Genomic DNA, 17291 nt, shown 5'->3' on the forward strand with positions numbered 1-17291 from the left:
AAGATGCCGCTTGAGCCCCTGGATCCAGCAGTGCCTGAAAATCTACCCCCTGGCTTCTCAGTGGAATGAAATGAACTCCCCTTCTTGCCCCCGCCCGGCCATTAATGCTACTTTGGGTGCATGAGCCCTGTTACCTGGGATTTGTCATGAAATCAACGAGAAGTAATAAGGCGATCTGATGTCTAGGGGGTGAAAGAGTAAAGAAAAAAAGCTCATCCAAATAAATATTTAATAAAATGCCACAGCAGACCACTGAAGGAGAAATCCCACAGGACTTTAAAAGCTTGTTTAGTCCTTAAGCATTTTCATAGGATTTTTTACAGAAATGGCTTAACAAGCCACATTCTTCAAGACAATACAAACATATCAAGTGCAAGTATTTTAAAGAGTAACAGCACTTAACAGTACTCAACATATCTTTAGATTTTTTCAAAAGTGCCTTGGCCATATAGTTAACTTTTCCAGCTTTGTCTGAGGAGCCATTATTGCCAAATGTTGCTGGTTTTTCTGATAAAATGCTAATAAGGCAGAAGAGCTTGCTCTGTCCCCACCTGGTTTCAAATAAGTTGAGATATAAACAGCATCTCTCATTTCTGAAAGAAAGAAAGAAAGAAAGAAGAAAAAGAAAAAAAAATCCACAGTTGCCCCAAACTGGGCCCTCAGCCACAAGATCTGAGTCTTTGGGATGGAGCTGCCAGGCTGTAGAGTCTCAGGCCTGGGCCAAGGTCAAGTCTGCATACAAGGGAGGGCGGGGCACAGGCCAGAAAGTGCCGAGCTACTGCGGGTCTCTGCTAATTCTCCTGGGAAGGTGGGCCCAGGAACAGAACCACAGGACTCCTGCAAGAGCAACAAGAGCCCCAAACTGGCCCCCGTGGGATCCTATGAATATATGAAAAAGCTAGAGGACACTGCCGAGTATTGCTTGACCACCTAACCCCCTTCTGACTCATAATCCCAAGGGCTGAGTATGATCCACAGCCTTCGAGAGGTGCTTGGGAAAAGCTCTGGCTCCGCTGGGCCGTTCATTCCTGGTAGAGCCCCTTTAAGTCTGCGGACTTCATAGCCAGCTGACAGTCGCCACTGGAGTTTTGTTGTGTCAGAGGTCTGTTTGGTAACAAGAAGAAATGGTTAGCTCTAGCGCCTCTTTCAAGAGCTTTACTGTGCAGAGTGCACAACGCTGAACATATGACATTCTTTGTTGGTTTATTTGCTTTGTTGGCTTATCTGCTTCTTGCAACCACACCAGATTTAAGGCTACACCTATTTTAGAGATGAGGAAACTGAGGGCATAAGAGGCTAAAGTGACTGGGTTAGGGGTAGGGATTCTGGCTCCTTCCCCCTATTCTAATTTGGGTATTGCAAATGAGCAGTGCATGAAGTTACAAAAACATGTACGGTAAAAGATCTAAAAAAAGTACAAGACAGACCAGGATACATTAAAACAACAAAGTACAAAAAGGTCACATTTCAATTAACCTTAAAGAAACTTCAACTTACTGAGTTCTGGTGTACTATTAGAGAAGAACATCCATAGTTATCTGAAAAAGCTTTTCTGCCCTTTGTCACCCATACCCTTGTAAGGCTAGGTCCTCAAAGCCCAGCTGACATCTGCTAAGGCAGACATTAAAGATATTTGTGAAATATAGGAGTGCCTGAGGGGCTCACTCGGTTAAGTGTCTGCCTTCAGCTCGGGTCATGACCCCAGGGCCCTGGAATTGAGACCTGAGTCAGGATCCCTGCTCAATGGGGAATCAGCTTCTCCCTCTCCCTCTGTCCCTCCAGCACCCAGGCTTATGTGTACTCTTTCTCTCTCTCTCTCAACTAAAGGAATAAAATCTTTAAAAAAAAAAAAAAAAAAAAAAAGATATTTGTGAAATGTAAAACAATGCCACTCACTCATTTCATTTTGTATTGGAAAATAGAGTTCTTTTTCTTTTTTTTTTCCTTTTAAAGATTTTATTTATTTATTTGACAGAGAGAGACGCAGCACAAGTAGGCAGAGTGGCAAGCAGAGGGGGAGGGAGAAGCAGGCTCTCCACTGAGCAGGGAGCCCGATGCAGGTCTCCATCCCAGGACCCTGGGACATGACCTGAGCCGAAAGCAGCCACTTAACTGACTGAGCCACCCAGGCGCCCCTAGTTACTCTTCATAAAGATGTTTTTCTATCAACAGGTAATACTGTCCCTTTTTAAATATGTATTTTTCAAATTTGTTGTTAGTTTCTACTACAGTAATTACTGATACGTTTAAAACCACATGAACAAAACCTTGAGAAGACTCAGTAATTTTAAGAAGCAAAATGTGTCCAGAGAACAAAATGCTTGAGAACCACTGCCCTGGTGAAAACAATGGGTCCAGGTGCCTTGGTTGGGAGGAGGAGGAGGGGAGTATAAGATCAAGGACAAATCTTGGAAATCTTTTTCACCTCTTCGTTGACAAACAGGTGGTATGCAGATTTTGTTACTCCTGTGGTACAGCAGAACAGGGTTCAGAGGCAGGGAGAGATTTTGGCTCAGAAGCATCAGCTTTGATAAGCCAAATTTAAGCCCATATTTCTTTTTTTTTTTTTTTTTTTTTTTTTTTTAAAGATTTTATTTATTTGGTATATATAGAGAGATCACAAGTAGATAGAGAGGCAAGTAGAGAGAGAGGGGGAAGCAGGCTCCCTGCTGAGCAGAGAGCCCCATGTGGGGCTCGATCCCAGTACCCTGAGATCATGACCTGAGCTGAAAGCAGAGGCTTAACCCACTGAGCCACCCAGGCGCCCCAAGCCCATATTTCTTCTTCTAACTCCTTTAAGACTGATAGTGATCAAAACAATTTTTAAGAAGTTGGATGTAACTCCAGGGATATCAACCAGGCAATCCTCTGACAACCAGCCCTGAGCTATTTTTTTTTTAAATTTTAATTAATTAATTTTTTTTTTCAGCGTAACAGTATCTGAGCTATTTTTAAATTATACCCACCTCACATTTTATTTTCTAACCTAAGTAACCACAGGATAACATTTTGGTAAGAAGTTCAAGGGCTACTCTACAGAAAAGCAAAATTCAGGATATTGGTTCTTTTAGAGCAAGGGTTGGCAAATTCCTTGGGCCAAATGCAGCTGGCTGCCTGTTTTTGTAAATAAAGTTTTATTCGAACACAGTCATGCTCACTTGTTTTCTTATTGTCTCTGTTGATTTTTGGCTGCAGCAGCAGAGTTGAAGAGCTGCAATATGGACCACATGGCCCATAAAGCCTAGAATATTTATCCTCTAGCCCCTTACAGAAATTGTCTGCTGATGCCTGTTTTGCAGTCACTTGGAATCTTGGTTAAGAGGCTTTGGAGTCAACTGACCTGCCACACTTTGCTTTGGGACTTGGCTTCATTTTCCTCACCATAGGATGGAGTTAGTACCCCCCTCACAGGGTGGTTGTGAGGATTCCGTGAGCTGATAAGGCCTGGAAAGTGCATAACAGAGTCCCTGGCACAGAGCAAGTACTTGATGGGTATTAGCCACTGTCCTCAATTAAGCAAGAGCTTAAAGGAAGCACAATGGAGTTACATCCTACTTGAGACTTAGATTCTAAATCCAACAAAAAGGATAAAAAATCAAGCATTAAAAAAATCATCTCTGAAAATCCCTTAGGAGGGCAGCCCATTACAGACAAACATACTGTCATACGGTAATTCCAACACAGCTGGTTTTCCCTCCAGCATTAAAAGAGATCACTATTCCTTCAGCGGAGGCTCCAGATGAGGTGTAGCTGGCATGAGGGGCCATAATGTAGGAATAAGATCCATACCATCCAACCGCCACCACAAGTGTGGTGAGACACTCACATTATGAAGAGCAAAGAGGATGAAGATGGACATTGGCAATAGCAGCTTCACGGCCCCTGTATCATCCTGAGGTATGTGCATGGTGAGTGGAATAATGCCTCATTATTCTTGTAGCCCCCCGCAAAAAAAAAGCCTTATTTTGAAGTTTTGTAAATTTAATGGCATCTTTTAAAAGGGATCAGTGACAATTACTTCATAGCATTGCCACGACAACAAAATGAGTAATTGTGTGTGGTGAATGATGACAGCGTTTTGTTGGAAACTCCATTGTCAATTCTCATTTGATGTTTGATGTGCACAGGGAACTATATAGAACACTGGCCTCTCACAATTTTACTTCTAGACATCCAGCTAGGATCAGGGTGGTATTTGTGAAAATCCCCTAAAAGGTGAAGATTAAATCACAGCATTAACATGTATTTACCTGGGAGGAAACCAGTAGTTGAAAAGGCTGGAGACCACGACGTAGGACACTATGATTGTCCCCGACATGGCGAGTGATACGAAGCTCAAGCCACAGAGGACACAAAGCAGTAAGAGGCCGCCCACAGAGATGACCAGTCCTAGAGGAGAGCGTAGTTAGAAGAAGTCAGCTAAAACGAACAAAGCTGCCAGACCCCAGGCCACTATGTTTATGACAGTTAACTCGCAATTTTTTTTTAAGTGATATTTCTCCTAAAAATCCCAATTTGCCTGGGTGGCTCAGTGGGTTAAGCCTCTGCCTTTGGCTCAGGTCATGATCTCAGGGTCCTGGGATCGAGCCCCACATCAGGCTCTCTGCTCAGCAGGGAGCCTGCTGCCCCCTCTCTCTCTGCCTGCTTCTCTGCCTACTTGTGATCGCTCTGTCAAGTAAATAAATAAAATCTTTAAAAAAAAAAAAAAAAAGGAGGTCATCTAACCACCCGAGTGGGCATCACTGCAAGGCAAATGTCCTTGTCCTTGCTTTGGGAGGGGTCAAACAGCTTAGAACTCCCATCTCATGGCTACAGTGATATAATTTCAGGGACAGACCCTGCAAAGGAAGGAAGTCAGAGACTATAGATGGATGTGCTGCCCCCTTTTTTTTTTTTTTTTTTTTTACAAAGATTGACGAAATCCTGGATCCATGTTTTTCAAAGTGGGGCCAACAACCAGTGTATCAGAATCAGATGCCTCAGGAAGGCCGGTGAAAAATTCTGATTTCTGGACCCCACTCCAGAACTACTAAATAACCATCTCTGGATGACATCTGGAAGTCTGCATTTTCAAAAAACAAGTAAGACTTACGCACACTCAGGTTCTAGACTACTGTTCTAAAGGCTTTGTATGTGATGTGCTGTCCCTCCAGTTCAGTAAGTCTTTCCTTCCCCAAAAGAAACAAAAGTTGTCACATGCCTTTAAATCCTGTCCTCTGTAGAGCTTTGCATGACGGGACCAGAAGTGGTTCCCTTCTTCTAAATCTACTTTTGCCACAGTACTCGTGCACTCCTCCACCCATTCACTCATCCATGACTATTTCCTCAACAGCTACTCTGCCAGGCTATATTTAACTCATCCGTCGATGATGCCCACCTTCTCCTTCAGCAGCAAACTGCCTTATCTATGGTCCCCTGAGCAGGAAACAACTCTGGGTGCTCTTGGCTCTGGGAAACCAATGACCCAATGGCAACCAGCTCTATAGCCAGCGTCTTGTGATTTGGATCTGATACGAAAAGGCAATCTGAGCCAATCAGATCTGCCTTCTCAGAATTTTACCTTAGCAACAAAGGGAGAAGGTGAAAGTTGGCAGCATGACCTCAGGAGGAAGGGTGGAGAAGGGGGAACATTAGTGCCTAGCAAGACACCTGGCATGCAATGGGTGTTCAATACCAAGGTGTGGAATAATTGGACTCTGTTACCATTCGTGCACAAGTCACTCTATGCCACGGGCTCTGCTAAATATTTCATAGGACTCTAAGCTTCAATCCCTAGCACAACACTTTGAGACAGTATTATTATTTCTTCATTTTATATATGAGGCGTTGGAGGTTCAGAGAGGGTAAATAAATTGTCCAAAATCCCACTGGGGAAGGTTGGATTCTAATCCGGACACCGAAGTCCATCTTGTAACTACTGACAATCTGCCTTGGCCACTGTTGATCTTTTCAAGAACAGGAACATTTGATACGAGTGGCAGGTACCCAATAAATACTGTGCTCCCAGCTGAAACATTTTCCGAGGCAGTGAACAGATGAACAGGAATATACCTTCCAGTAAAATGACTCCCACAAAAGCAGCCAGGGAGGTAAGCACCACGATGAGCAGGAAGAACCCAACAGGAATGGCTGACATAGCCACAAACACCAGCACGGTGAGGGCCATGAAAGGATGCCTGTCCAGGTACTGACCCACTGGAGACTTCATCAAGGCAATCACCTGCGGGCAGGGGAGAAAGAGCCAGGACTGAATGTCATGTCTGAACCCCAGGCACCCCACCTGAGCTGCGGGAAGTCGAGCCGGAGGCTGTGAAGTTGGATGGCTCATCAGTAACAAGTCAATGCTAACAAGTCTCCTAAGACATGAGTCACCCCGGCAACAGCTTAAGGCAGCTGTAGACAGGTAGCCAAGTTTGAGGGTCCCACCCAACCTCAAGTCTTGTGAAAAGAGGAAAGACCTGGTCATGGCTCTACCACTTCACACACCCCCTCAAGAGACCCTCAGCATGAGTGTGCATGGGTGTCATGTACACACAGTTGATCTCCTATTCCACGGCTGGGCTTTCAGAGTCAAGGCCACTGAGGCACAGAGAGGTTAAGTCCTAGCTACTTGGCATCACCAGGGAGCTTGTTAGAAGTGCAACATCTCAAGCCCTGCCCCAGACCTGCCACATCACGTACTGGTTTTTAATGAGATCCCCAGGTGACCTGTACACACATGAAAGTCTGAGAAGCAATGGGACTTGCCTAGAGTCACACAGTATCCAAGTGGCAAAATCTGGGCATTCAAAGCTGAATCTCTTCACTCTAAATGTCAAATGCTGGTAAGGGCTGCCACCTGGTTAGGAAAAAAATGCTTTCACGTCGTCAACATGGATACCGCAGTCGGGCCACAGCCTGATTACTGCAAGCTTATGTAATGAACACGCTGTCTTCCTTCACCAGGCAAGAGTTTCTGGATCTGGCTCAGTGGGAGGAGGGCTGCTTTAATGCAGAGCTGACTCCAGAAAATCCACAAGAATGGGCTCCCCTCCTCTTCTTAAGGCCCATTCTGTCTCTCTCCTGACTACAGACATGTTAGTTCCTGTTCTCTTAAAAGGTTCCATCATTCCAGAACTTTTCCCCATCACAAACTTCCCAGGTCTCGTTCCTTAAGGCTTTAGAGGGCTGCAGCTGAGATGAAGAGGAAATTCAAGCTACAGTGATCACAGGTATCACTATCCAAAACAGTTATGCCTCTTAGCGACTCCAGTGCTGGGAATCTGGGGGCCAGCTGGAAGGGGGTATTATGGTTCAAGTTGATGGTGATCAAAGTGCAGGGCTCGTGCTGCTTAACTAAAAAAGGCTGTCGCTCCAAGAAGCCACTGCCATCGGTCTTGGGGCTTCACTATTGCCTCCTTACAAGAATCTCCAGGCATGACAAATTCCACTTCCAGTCCGGCCATAAACAAAAGGCAAGGCATGACGTCCGCTGGCTGTACTGCCTCTAGCTACTCCTACCCGATAAAAGCTAGCAGACTTGGCTATTCAGCTTCTCTAGCCAGAGGGGCTATACTAGGGATGCCTGGCTCAGATCATTAGAACCCAGTGAGAACTCCTGTTAAGGCAGCTGAAGAAGGGCGGGGGAGGGTACAGGGCAGGGAAGCTGGTCCCTAGAGCTGTCTTAAGTCTTGATTGCTTTCCGGCTCTAGTCCACACATATTCTTAGTAAAACCACCCAGGCATCCTATGATAGACTGAACGGTTCTCTCTGATCCGTTATAATCAAGACACCCAGTAACCACGGTGGGGAGCAGATGAGGCTGGAACGCTCAAAGGCCAGGCTTGTGAGTTTACACGCAGACACCTCAGCACAGCAGCCACATGTGTCCCCTGCACACCTGAGGTGTAGCTACTGTGACTGATGAACTTGATTTTCAACTGAATTTATATTTAAAAACTGACGGATGCTTCAGTCACTGGAATATTTTTAATTGCATTTCAAGTAAGTTAGGAATGTTTCAAATAGATTTTTCAAAAGTAAATTTTATGAAATCTGAATAGAGAGCAAGTATTTTCAATCAATGGAAATTTAGTATCTCAACTGAGACTTGTGCTAAGCATATTTTAAAAAGGTAAACTATCTCATCATTAACTTTTTGTATTACAGGTTGAAATTATATTGTTCTGGATATACTGGGTTATATAAAATATAGTGCTAAATTTAATTTTTTTTCTTTCTTTTCATGCTTTTTAATGACTACTAGCAAATTTTAAAATTTCCCTATACTGGTTGCATATTGTTTCCTGTAAGGCACTAAAGTTTAAACTTTTAAATTTTAACTAAAGCTTTAGCCTTTATCTAGACAAAAACAAGCAGCAAACTCTTGGCATTTGAGGATTACGATATAATCAGAGGACTAATTTAAGAAATATAAACATGGCCATCATATGCAAAAGGCAATTAAGAAGATTTGCAGAAAGTCAGGAAGACATACTGATGGCGAAATCTAGGCTGATGGCAATATGAAAGTGTAATGACAAAAGAAAAATCAATAGGATTTGGGGAGGGTTAGGCACGGGGATCCAAAAGGAGAAAAGCAGAACTGTTCTTCCAGACCCTAAGAAATCCATTTTTCTCTTAGCCTCTTCTGAGTCTGGGCCCTACAACTGAAAAATAGAAAGTCATTCAGATATGCAGAGAGATGCACTTAAGATGCAGTTAATCATAGAAACTGTCTCCCTCAGGAAGGAGGGCCCTGCTCAGGTCAGTCTGTCATAGAAGGGAAGGACATAGAAGGGAAGTCACATCTAATAATAGAGAACAGTCACTTGATCTTAACCAGAACATTCATTAAACACTCAGGGGCCAAGCACTGTTTCAAGTTCTTTCAATGTATTGCCTCATTTATTTTTCCCTTCAATGCCCAGAAGCAGGTGATGAGAAAAATTATTTAAATCCAGGGAACCAGAACATAGCAATTAACTTCTTATTCTCATGGCAACAGGGAGGGATACAATGGAAGGACAGAAAGGAAGATAGCTTATTACACAGTAACATGAAACGCAATTCTCCATCCCTATTCTGGAAGCAGACACAGGTCATCCAACCTGGATGTTACAGGCATGTTACTGTGCTGAAGAACTCAGGAATGCCAGGCTGGGACAGATGAGCACCATTGTGTGCCAAGCTCTGTGCTACAGCCTTCTCAAACAGCTTCTGAGATTATCCTCACAACTAAGCGATGAGTTTCTTGATCTAAGAATGAGGCATTGCCAGAGTAAGCCCCTTCAAGGGCTTCAGCTGGGAGCTGAGGGAGACAAAGGGAATTGCAGGTGCCAGCCTGGGCAGTCACAATGGCTCATGTGAATGGAAGAGCAAGAAAACCAAGCTGTAGAGGGAGGAGAATGAAGATGATGCATAAGGAAAGTTACAACCAGAAGAAACATGGCCCAAGAGAGGGTGTTGAGAGTAAATCTTACCCTGGTGACCTGCCAGACCCTGATTCACTTCCAGCCCTTGGCTTCTAAGATAGCCTCCCATTTCTCCAAAGTCTCAGCAGTTCTCAGTATTCATCTGCTTAAGCAATTTCAAGCAGGTTTCTGACTCTCTCAGCCTATGTCAATGAAGACTTGACATTCCAGAGGCTTCCTAGAATAAATTCTGGAGCTGGTTCACAAACACTTCATGGAAGTGTTTGGAAGTGGAAGTCCATCTGGTCTTTTCTGGAATTATGAGGGCCTGTTAACTCTGAGGAAAGGTTAAAAATTATCTGGGGGAAAGAAATCATCTAAATATCGTGGAAACAATGGGATGTTTATGTAAATTATGGTTAGGTCAATCTGATGGAAGGTTCTATTACCAAGCAACTGTTCTAAGGACCTAAGATTCAATATGGAAAAACACCAATATGCAATACCAAGCAAAAATAAAAATATCGGACTACATCTGTCATAATTACAACCACTACATATGAAAGTTACATACTGAAGGTGCCTAATAATAATAGTAATCACCACCAATGGATTTGTTACTGATGGGTTTACAGGTGATTTGCTTTCCCTTTTCCTCAATATTACTCTACTGAGTTAATACAACTCATATTAATACGATTAACACAATAACAAATTTTAAAAGAAACTGCTCTGCCTTAGGACTATCCAAAGAACATCAGGGCTTAGCCAGATGATAATCTGTTCCATCACTCTGGGAGTCAGCTGGCCTGGAAGTTATCCAGCCCAAATCTGTTCCAATGACCACAATTGAGAATCTATGACGACAAAGTAAAGAAATGCCAAGAAGCCGGAGTTCACATGCTTTTGAAATGTCTACTTCAGAATGTGGATATAAATATTAAATAAAATGTGCCAAATGCCTAACACAGTGCTTGGCATATAGTACTCCTCAATCAGGGTTAATCAATTTACCATCAATCCCTATTACTTGCAGATTCTATATTTGCAAATTCACCTACTAACCAAAATTTATATGAAGCCCCAAAATCAGTATCTGTGGTGCTTTCAAGAGCTTTTACAGAGCATGGGAAAACTTAAGTCACCTGACACACATGTTCCCAGCTAAGGTCAAACTAGGCAGTGTTTTTTGTTTTTTTTTTAAGATTTTATTTATTTATTTGACAGAGAGATCACAAGTAGACATAGAGGCAGAGAGAGAGAGAGAGATGGGGAAGCAGGCTCCCTGCCGAGCAGAGAGCCCAACATGGGGCTCAATCCCAGGACTCTGGGATCACGATGTGAGCTGAAGACAGAGGCTTTAACCCACTGAGCCACCCAGGTGCCCCTAGGCAGTGCTCTTATTTCAGCTCTTTAAACAACTGTCCTTTCCAAGGTATATTAGTACTACTTCTTCTCACATCTTACGTTTTTTGTTAGTAATTTCACCATTTAAAATGGCAGAAGTACTGTCTAATGCTCTTCACCGTAAGAAGGGTGTGATCTGCCTTAAGAGAAAATATGTGTGTTAGTAAGCTTCCGTTCAGGCAAGAGCTAGAGTGCTATTGGCCAGGAGTTTAATGTTGATAAATCAACAACATATACTAAATAAGTTGTCTTTAAACAGAAATATACATGCAACAGTTTATATGTTTATCAGCTGATGAAAATGCTATGACCAGAAATTTGCCAGAACCTAATCCTGTGGCTCCCCTAGGAGAAATTGTTCAGCAGTTGCTAATCTGCTGTTTGCGGTGACCTCAGAGAACATAACTAACACATCTAATGAGAACCAAATGCACAAGGAGATGAGCAGGAGGACCGTTCCTACTAAGCTAACTTTTAGTAACCAGAGTCTCAGCCTGCTGACTAGAAAGCTGCTTGGCCAATTTAAAAATAGCTTGCTGACTCCACAAAGAGGGCCAGAGGCATTTTGGGATGAGTCCAGGAAAGATTTCCATGGAGTATATTGCTCTAGACTGCAAAGTCCTGTCTCTTCAAATAGACCCGAACGGAACCGTGCTATCTGATACAAAAAACAGATCACAAACCAGTTCATCTTGTTACATACACATATATATTTTATGGGTATTCCGTACAGGAAAAAAACATCTAGAGGGAAATACAAGAAACTGTTAGTATTATCTCTGAGAGCTGTTTTCCTTGATGAAATGCTGAATGACACATAGAAGAAAGGTAAAATTCAAGAAAGCAGAATATACTACCTTAAGCCCCACTGTCACTGAATGGCTACTGAACACCTGAAAAGTGGCTAATTCAAATGGAAATATACTGTTAAGTGTGAAATACTCACTGGAATTTTGAAGACTTACTACAAAAAAGGAATAAAGAACAACTCAGTAACTTTTTTCATTAAACATTTTTTAGGATTACATATTGAAATGATATTTAGATCTATTAGGCTAAATAAAATACATTATTAAAATTAATTTCATCTGCTTTTTACATTTTAAATGGGGCTACAAGAAAATTTTAAATTACAGATGTGGCTCGTAATGTACTTCTATTGGATGCTGGGTTTCTAGTGGAAAACTGGACTCAAATTTTAAAGTAGGCTTTAGCCCCCTCCGTCTCAGGCTAACAGGGGAAGATTAACAACAAAACAAAAGAAAACAAGGCTGGTATCTGTGGCACAGACTGAGACCCACCCTCTGTAACCAGCTAAAGAACCGCATTTAATGCGAGGACAGACACACAACAAAATTTTAGTCTATGAGATATAATTGGAAATGCTGTGTGTGTGACTTGCAGGAAGTCATCTTAAATTAGAGGTGGCTTTTAAGTCTTTCTCCTCTTCTCTCCTCCATCCTTATTGCCTGGAATGTGAATACAATGGCTGATGCTTTAGCAGCCATCTTGGACAATGAGTTTGAAGATCACAATTTAGACACCAGGGCAGGGTGGTGAATTACAAAGATTCCTGACCTACCTCCAAATTTCTCCTACTTCAGAGAAAAATAACCTTCTATGGGTCTTTAAGCTGCTGTTATTTGGGGACTTTTCCATTACAGAGCCTAATCGGACACTGACCTTTGAGTTATTCTGGATGGACTCTATCAACAAAGATAGCTTCTTCTGCAGCTCCTTCAAGTCCTTCGAGGTACTCAGAGGCTCCTCTTTTGCCATCCTGAAATCCACTCCAGTCCCTTTAGGGATTAATTCTTCTACCGGTAAACTGTCCAGGGCAGGGCGCAGTCGAATCACTCATGTCACCCAGTCTCTTGCTGTCACTGGTGAAACAAAAAGGATCTTGAACCGTTAGTAGTATTCACCCAGCTAGGTCAACAAAAGCTTCCATTATCCTCACACATTGATGGTGGGTGTGCAGGAGGAAGGTGGTGTGGCAAATTCTATCAGAATTTCTAAGTGCACACGCCTTCACCCAACAACTTACTTTCCAGGAACCTGAAGGGAATAATCAAAAAGGGATAACAAAACATACAAAAAGGATGTGCAGTGCAATTCTATGTATGGTATAAAATAAATAGTAAAACACTGGAAAGATGCTGTCCATTAGCAAGAAATTGGTTAAATAATAATAAATTCATAAGATGGAGTACAGCATAGTTGTTAAAATGATAATGTGGTCATCTAGTTAGTGACATGAACATACATACAAGGTAAATGAAAAAAATTATAAGATATCCCATATGGTTACAGGAACATGTATATTTTATGTTTATATTCCATAGTAAAAAGACCTAGAAGGATATAGATTTAATACCAAAATGTTAAGGGTACTATCTCTGGGGACTTATGTTTATTTTTTAGCCTGACAAACTGCTGCAAAGAATATAGTAGAAAGCTGAATACACTATTTCAAGTCCCATTGCCTTTTCTCCAGAAAGCCTTTCTTAAACAGTGATGGTGGCCAATTTCTTTATTTACTACCCACAGTGTACAGGTTGGTTTCCAACCACATAAATCATTCTCTATTTACTTGTAAGTCGCCTCTTAATGGGTGGGGTGTCTCAAGGGCAGACCAAGCCACACATACTCTGTGACTCAACAGCCTTTAATTTCCAGGACTGTCCTAAGTTCATGCAATTATAAAACCAATTTGTTCAGTAAGGTATCTGTTTTTCTAACCCTTGTTAGATTTTCATATAAACAATTATTTGTTCTTATTTTCTTTATTTAAGATTTTATTTATTTATTTGACAGAGATCACAAGTAGGCAGAGAGGCAGGCAGAGAGAGAGGAGGAAACAGGCTCTCTGCGGAGCAGAGAGCACGATGAGGGCTCGATCCCCGGACCCTGGGATCATGACCTGAGCTGAAGTCAGAGGCTTTAACCCACTGAACCACCCAGGTGCCCCTTGTTCTTATTTTCTATTTCCCAGAAAAGCTGTAGGGCCGGACACTGTCTCTTCCTTACAAAGGATCTCCTGACTACTGATAGTAAAAAAGCCTCAAAGATCCTATCACAGTGGCCAAAATTTAACTGAGTGATGCTGACATCTGTTTACCATGTTGACTATACAACATGACAATTATGTGAGTTAAGGGGGAGGAGTTACTTTATTAACACCTGTAAGGTCTAGAATGCAGATTAAAGTGCATTTTCATTACCCCAACTAGAGAGCCTCTGCTACAACCCTGTTTGTCAAACAAGACCCTTTGGTCAGGAAAGGACTAACCCCGCCATAGCCATATTGTCTTTGAAGCTACAACTGGCACAAATCTTGGATTTGGGATGTTCCCAGGACATAGCTCCCCTAATCTCATCTCTGCTGCAAGCAGATACAAGCCCAGCTCCCCTTACAGGTCTCCAGAGGCCTAGGGAACCCAAGGGCCACCCAGACCGGTTTGGAGAGTCTGATGGGACAAATCTAGGTAGAATGCCAAGGCCACAGCCGTCAAATGCAACCACCTGGCTACCAACCCCAGAGCCCTTTGTCACTCACTCTACAGACGGGTCTCTCCAGGAACTGAGAAGTCTCTGGAGGCAAGGCGGCAACCCTCAAGTTCCCCGCCTTCTCTGCTCCCTCCAGGCTGACTCCATAGATCACTGGCCATCCCGCCCCTCCCGGGGCTAACTAACGTCCACCAGGAGCGTTCCAGCTGGAAGGGAGAGGGGGTGCACCTCCTGTTGGGGGAAAGGAATGCTGGGCGCCTCGGGCCTACCCAGGCCCCTCCTTCCCCATTTGCTTCCAGTCTCTCGGCCTTCGAAGACGCGAGGGGGAGCCTCCAGACGCCCAGCTTCCAGGTATCCATGGGCAGAGGTGAAGAGGAAAGGAGGCTGTGGAGAGAGGGTCCGCACGAGAGTGCACGGAGGCTGAGAAAGAGGCGTTCACGCGGGAATGGAGTCATTAATTTGGAGAGAAGAGTCAACCTTTGTTACTTGGAGCACCCTCTTTGCAGTGACCGGAGAAGGGGGTGCCCCTCGGTAGAGAAGAGGGTCCTGTGGGAAAGAGGGTATCTATTTTCATTAATCCTGGGGAGACGGTTTGAAGATTCCTCCTCCAGGTTTTCCAAGAAGGGGCAGGGTCTCGGGGATGGAATAGGGCTGGCAACCCTTTTACCAAATCTAGTGGAGTGTGTGAGCGTCTGTGGGCGTGCGCTCCTAGCCCGTATTGGGGACTCCAAGGGGTAAGACTTCCCTTTAAACTGCGAGCTGAGGGCCACAGCTCAGGACATCCATTGCTCGCTCAACCCACGCCCCGGCGCCCCTCCATTTGCCCCTCCACGCGAGGGGCGGTCTAGCCAGCCCGGGCATGCCGTACCCTAGCATCTAAGCGGCGAGCTCTCACCGGTCCAGTCGGCCGCGCTGACCGGGGTCTGCAGGCGGAGAGGAGGGAGGCGGGAGTGGGGGGACGAGGAGGAAGAAGAAAAGGAAGGAACTCTCGTGGGCAATGGCGGGAGCCGGAGCCTGTTTCCTGCCCCGCCCAGGCTGCCGCCTTCCCCCGCCCACTCCCCGCCTCTTCCTCCGCCCCTCGGCTCCCGGCGTCTCCTACCCGCGCGCAGGATTCGGCTTTCCCCGTCCACGCTGCGGGGAGCTGGCAAAGGCGCACCGAGGCCTCCGGCTGCACGCTCCGCAAAGTGAGCTCTCCTCCTCGGCGTTTTGAAGCCACCCTGACAGGCCCTGAATAGTTTACAGATGAGGAAATTGAGGCCCATCCTACACTCCTGGCTTGAAGTGAGAGTGCCCGGGCCACCGCCGAGACAGGTGGACTGGCCTCGGAGCACGGGTTTGCGCAGCGATTCAGGGCTTCCCTTGCCTAAATACCTACACCTGAGCCACCTGTTTTGGAAGCATTCCTGGAGCCCAGGACACCCAAGGATGAGGTATGGCCTTGACCGGCAGGTTTTAGCCATTACTTCTCAAACAGATAACGTGAACCAGCGAGATCCTTAGAGATGGGTTAGGTTATTTCCTCTGGCATTTTAATAATTGAAAAAGTCTAAATCCAAGTCCCTCAGCTCCACGTCAGAGCCCGACACATGTTCCCTGGCCCCATATCCGTCCCAAAGAGCAGAGTTTCTCAATGGCAGCGCTATTGACATTTGGGGCTGGGAAATTTTGTATTGAAGGGGCTGCTCTGTGTTTTGTAGAAAGTTTAGCAGCGTCCCTGGCCTCGACCCACTAGATGCCAGGAGTCATCCCCTTCCTCCCAGTTGTGACAACCAAAAATGGCCCCAAACATTGCCAAATGTCCTGTGAGGACACAATCTTCCTATTAAGAACCACTGCCATAGGGGCGCCTACGTGCCCCAGTTGGTTAAGTATCTGCCTTTGGCTCTGGTAGTGATCCCAGGGTTCTGGGATTGAGCCTGGCTTCTGGCATCCTGCTCAGTGAGGGCTGTGGCGGGGGGGGGGGTGGGGGGGGGGTGGGGGGGGGTGGGGCAGGGGGTTTGGGGGGGTCTGCTTATCTGCTTCTTCCTCTCCCCCTGCCTCTTCCCGTCTCTCTCGTGAATAAATAAACCTAAAACACACACACACACACACACACACACACACACAACAAAACAAAAAAAAACACTGGTATAGACTGTGGGCTGGGGAAGGGAGGTTCCAACAGTCCTGGGCCCTGATCTCAGGGCTGACTGATACTGTGTGACCTTGAATATGTCACCTCTCTGGTCCAGGGTTTCATCTGTAAAATGACAGACCTGAGCATTGCCTGAGCATTGGCCTGCTACTGCATAGTTCTCAGGCATTTTTCATCCAGGGACCTCTGTGGACCTCCCTTTCCTCTGTGAACTATGGCAGCCTGGGAAACAGTCACAGGGTTTTAGAGAGGATGGATGCAAAAATAGCTGTAAAGAACTTAGTACCTACCTGGAGCATAGGAAGGACTGAAAAAGATTCAATGGTGAAGTCTTCTACCAACTAATATCTCTAGAAATAAACAGGCTGGTGGATAAAGGAATAAGCTTGAGGACAATAATAATAAAAAGAAGCTAAGAGATCCTAATTCTACAACAGCCACTAAAAGAGCTAATGGTGAGGATAGGATATGGACGGATTAATGCCCCTAGATTCTTTTTTTTTTTTTTAAGATTTTATTTATTTATTTGACGGACAGAGATCACAAGCAGGCAGAAGGAGAGGAGAAAGCAGGCTTCCCGTGGAGCAGAGAGCCCGATGTGGGGCTTGATCCCAGGACCCTGGGATTATGACCTGAGCCGAAGGCAGAGGCTTTAACCCACTGAGCCACCCAGGTGCCCCTGCCCCTAGATTCTTAAGTTTCAGACAGTCCTGTGTGGCTTCATGCATTTTGTTCTGCAGTATAATGGGTACCCCACCTAAGAAAATGTTGTGGGTTTTTTTTTTCCCCTTTAGAACAAAATATTACCACTGTTCTTACCTGGTGGGCTTTGCTTCAGAAAGGTGAA

At 44.6% G+C, this 17291-nt stretch overlaps 1 protein-coding gene across 4 annotated transcripts; it reads right to left on the reverse strand.

The window, feature by feature from the left end:
- Window positions 1-215: 215 nt before the first annotated feature.
- On the reverse strand, window positions 216-15321 carry LDAF1 (lipid droplet assembly factor 1). 4 transcript variants are annotated; one of them, XM_045992526.1, is made up of 6 exons: window positions 15206-15321; window positions 14360-14856; window positions 12484-12683; window positions 6052-6220; window positions 4251-4389; window positions 216-593 (listed from the first exon to the last, which is right to left on the reverse strand). In XM_045992526.1, the coding sequence occupies exons 3-6, from the start codon at window positions 12577-12579 to the stop codon at window positions 296-298; spliced, it is 702 nt and encodes a 233-aa protein (XP_045848482.1). In that variant the 5' UTR covers window positions 12580-12683; window positions 14360-14856; window positions 15206-15321; the 3' UTR covers window positions 216-295. The 4 variants fall into 4 exon arrangements, with proteins under 4 accessions (XP_045848482.1, XP_045848481.1, XP_045848480.1 ...); XM_045992525.1 differs by lacking the exon at window positions 14360-14856 and having other exon boundaries at window positions 15206-15313; XM_045992524.1 differs by lacking the exon at window positions 14360-14856 and having other exon boundaries at window positions 15179-15300.
- Window positions 15322-17291: the final 1970 nt, after the last annotated feature.

Source organism: Meles meles, chromosome 21, assembly GCF_922984935.1.
Source record: "Meles meles chromosome 21, mMelMel3.1 paternal haplotype, whole genome shotgun sequence".
Taxonomy (NCBI): Eukaryota; Metazoa; Chordata; class Mammalia; order Carnivora; family Mustelidae; genus Meles; species Meles meles.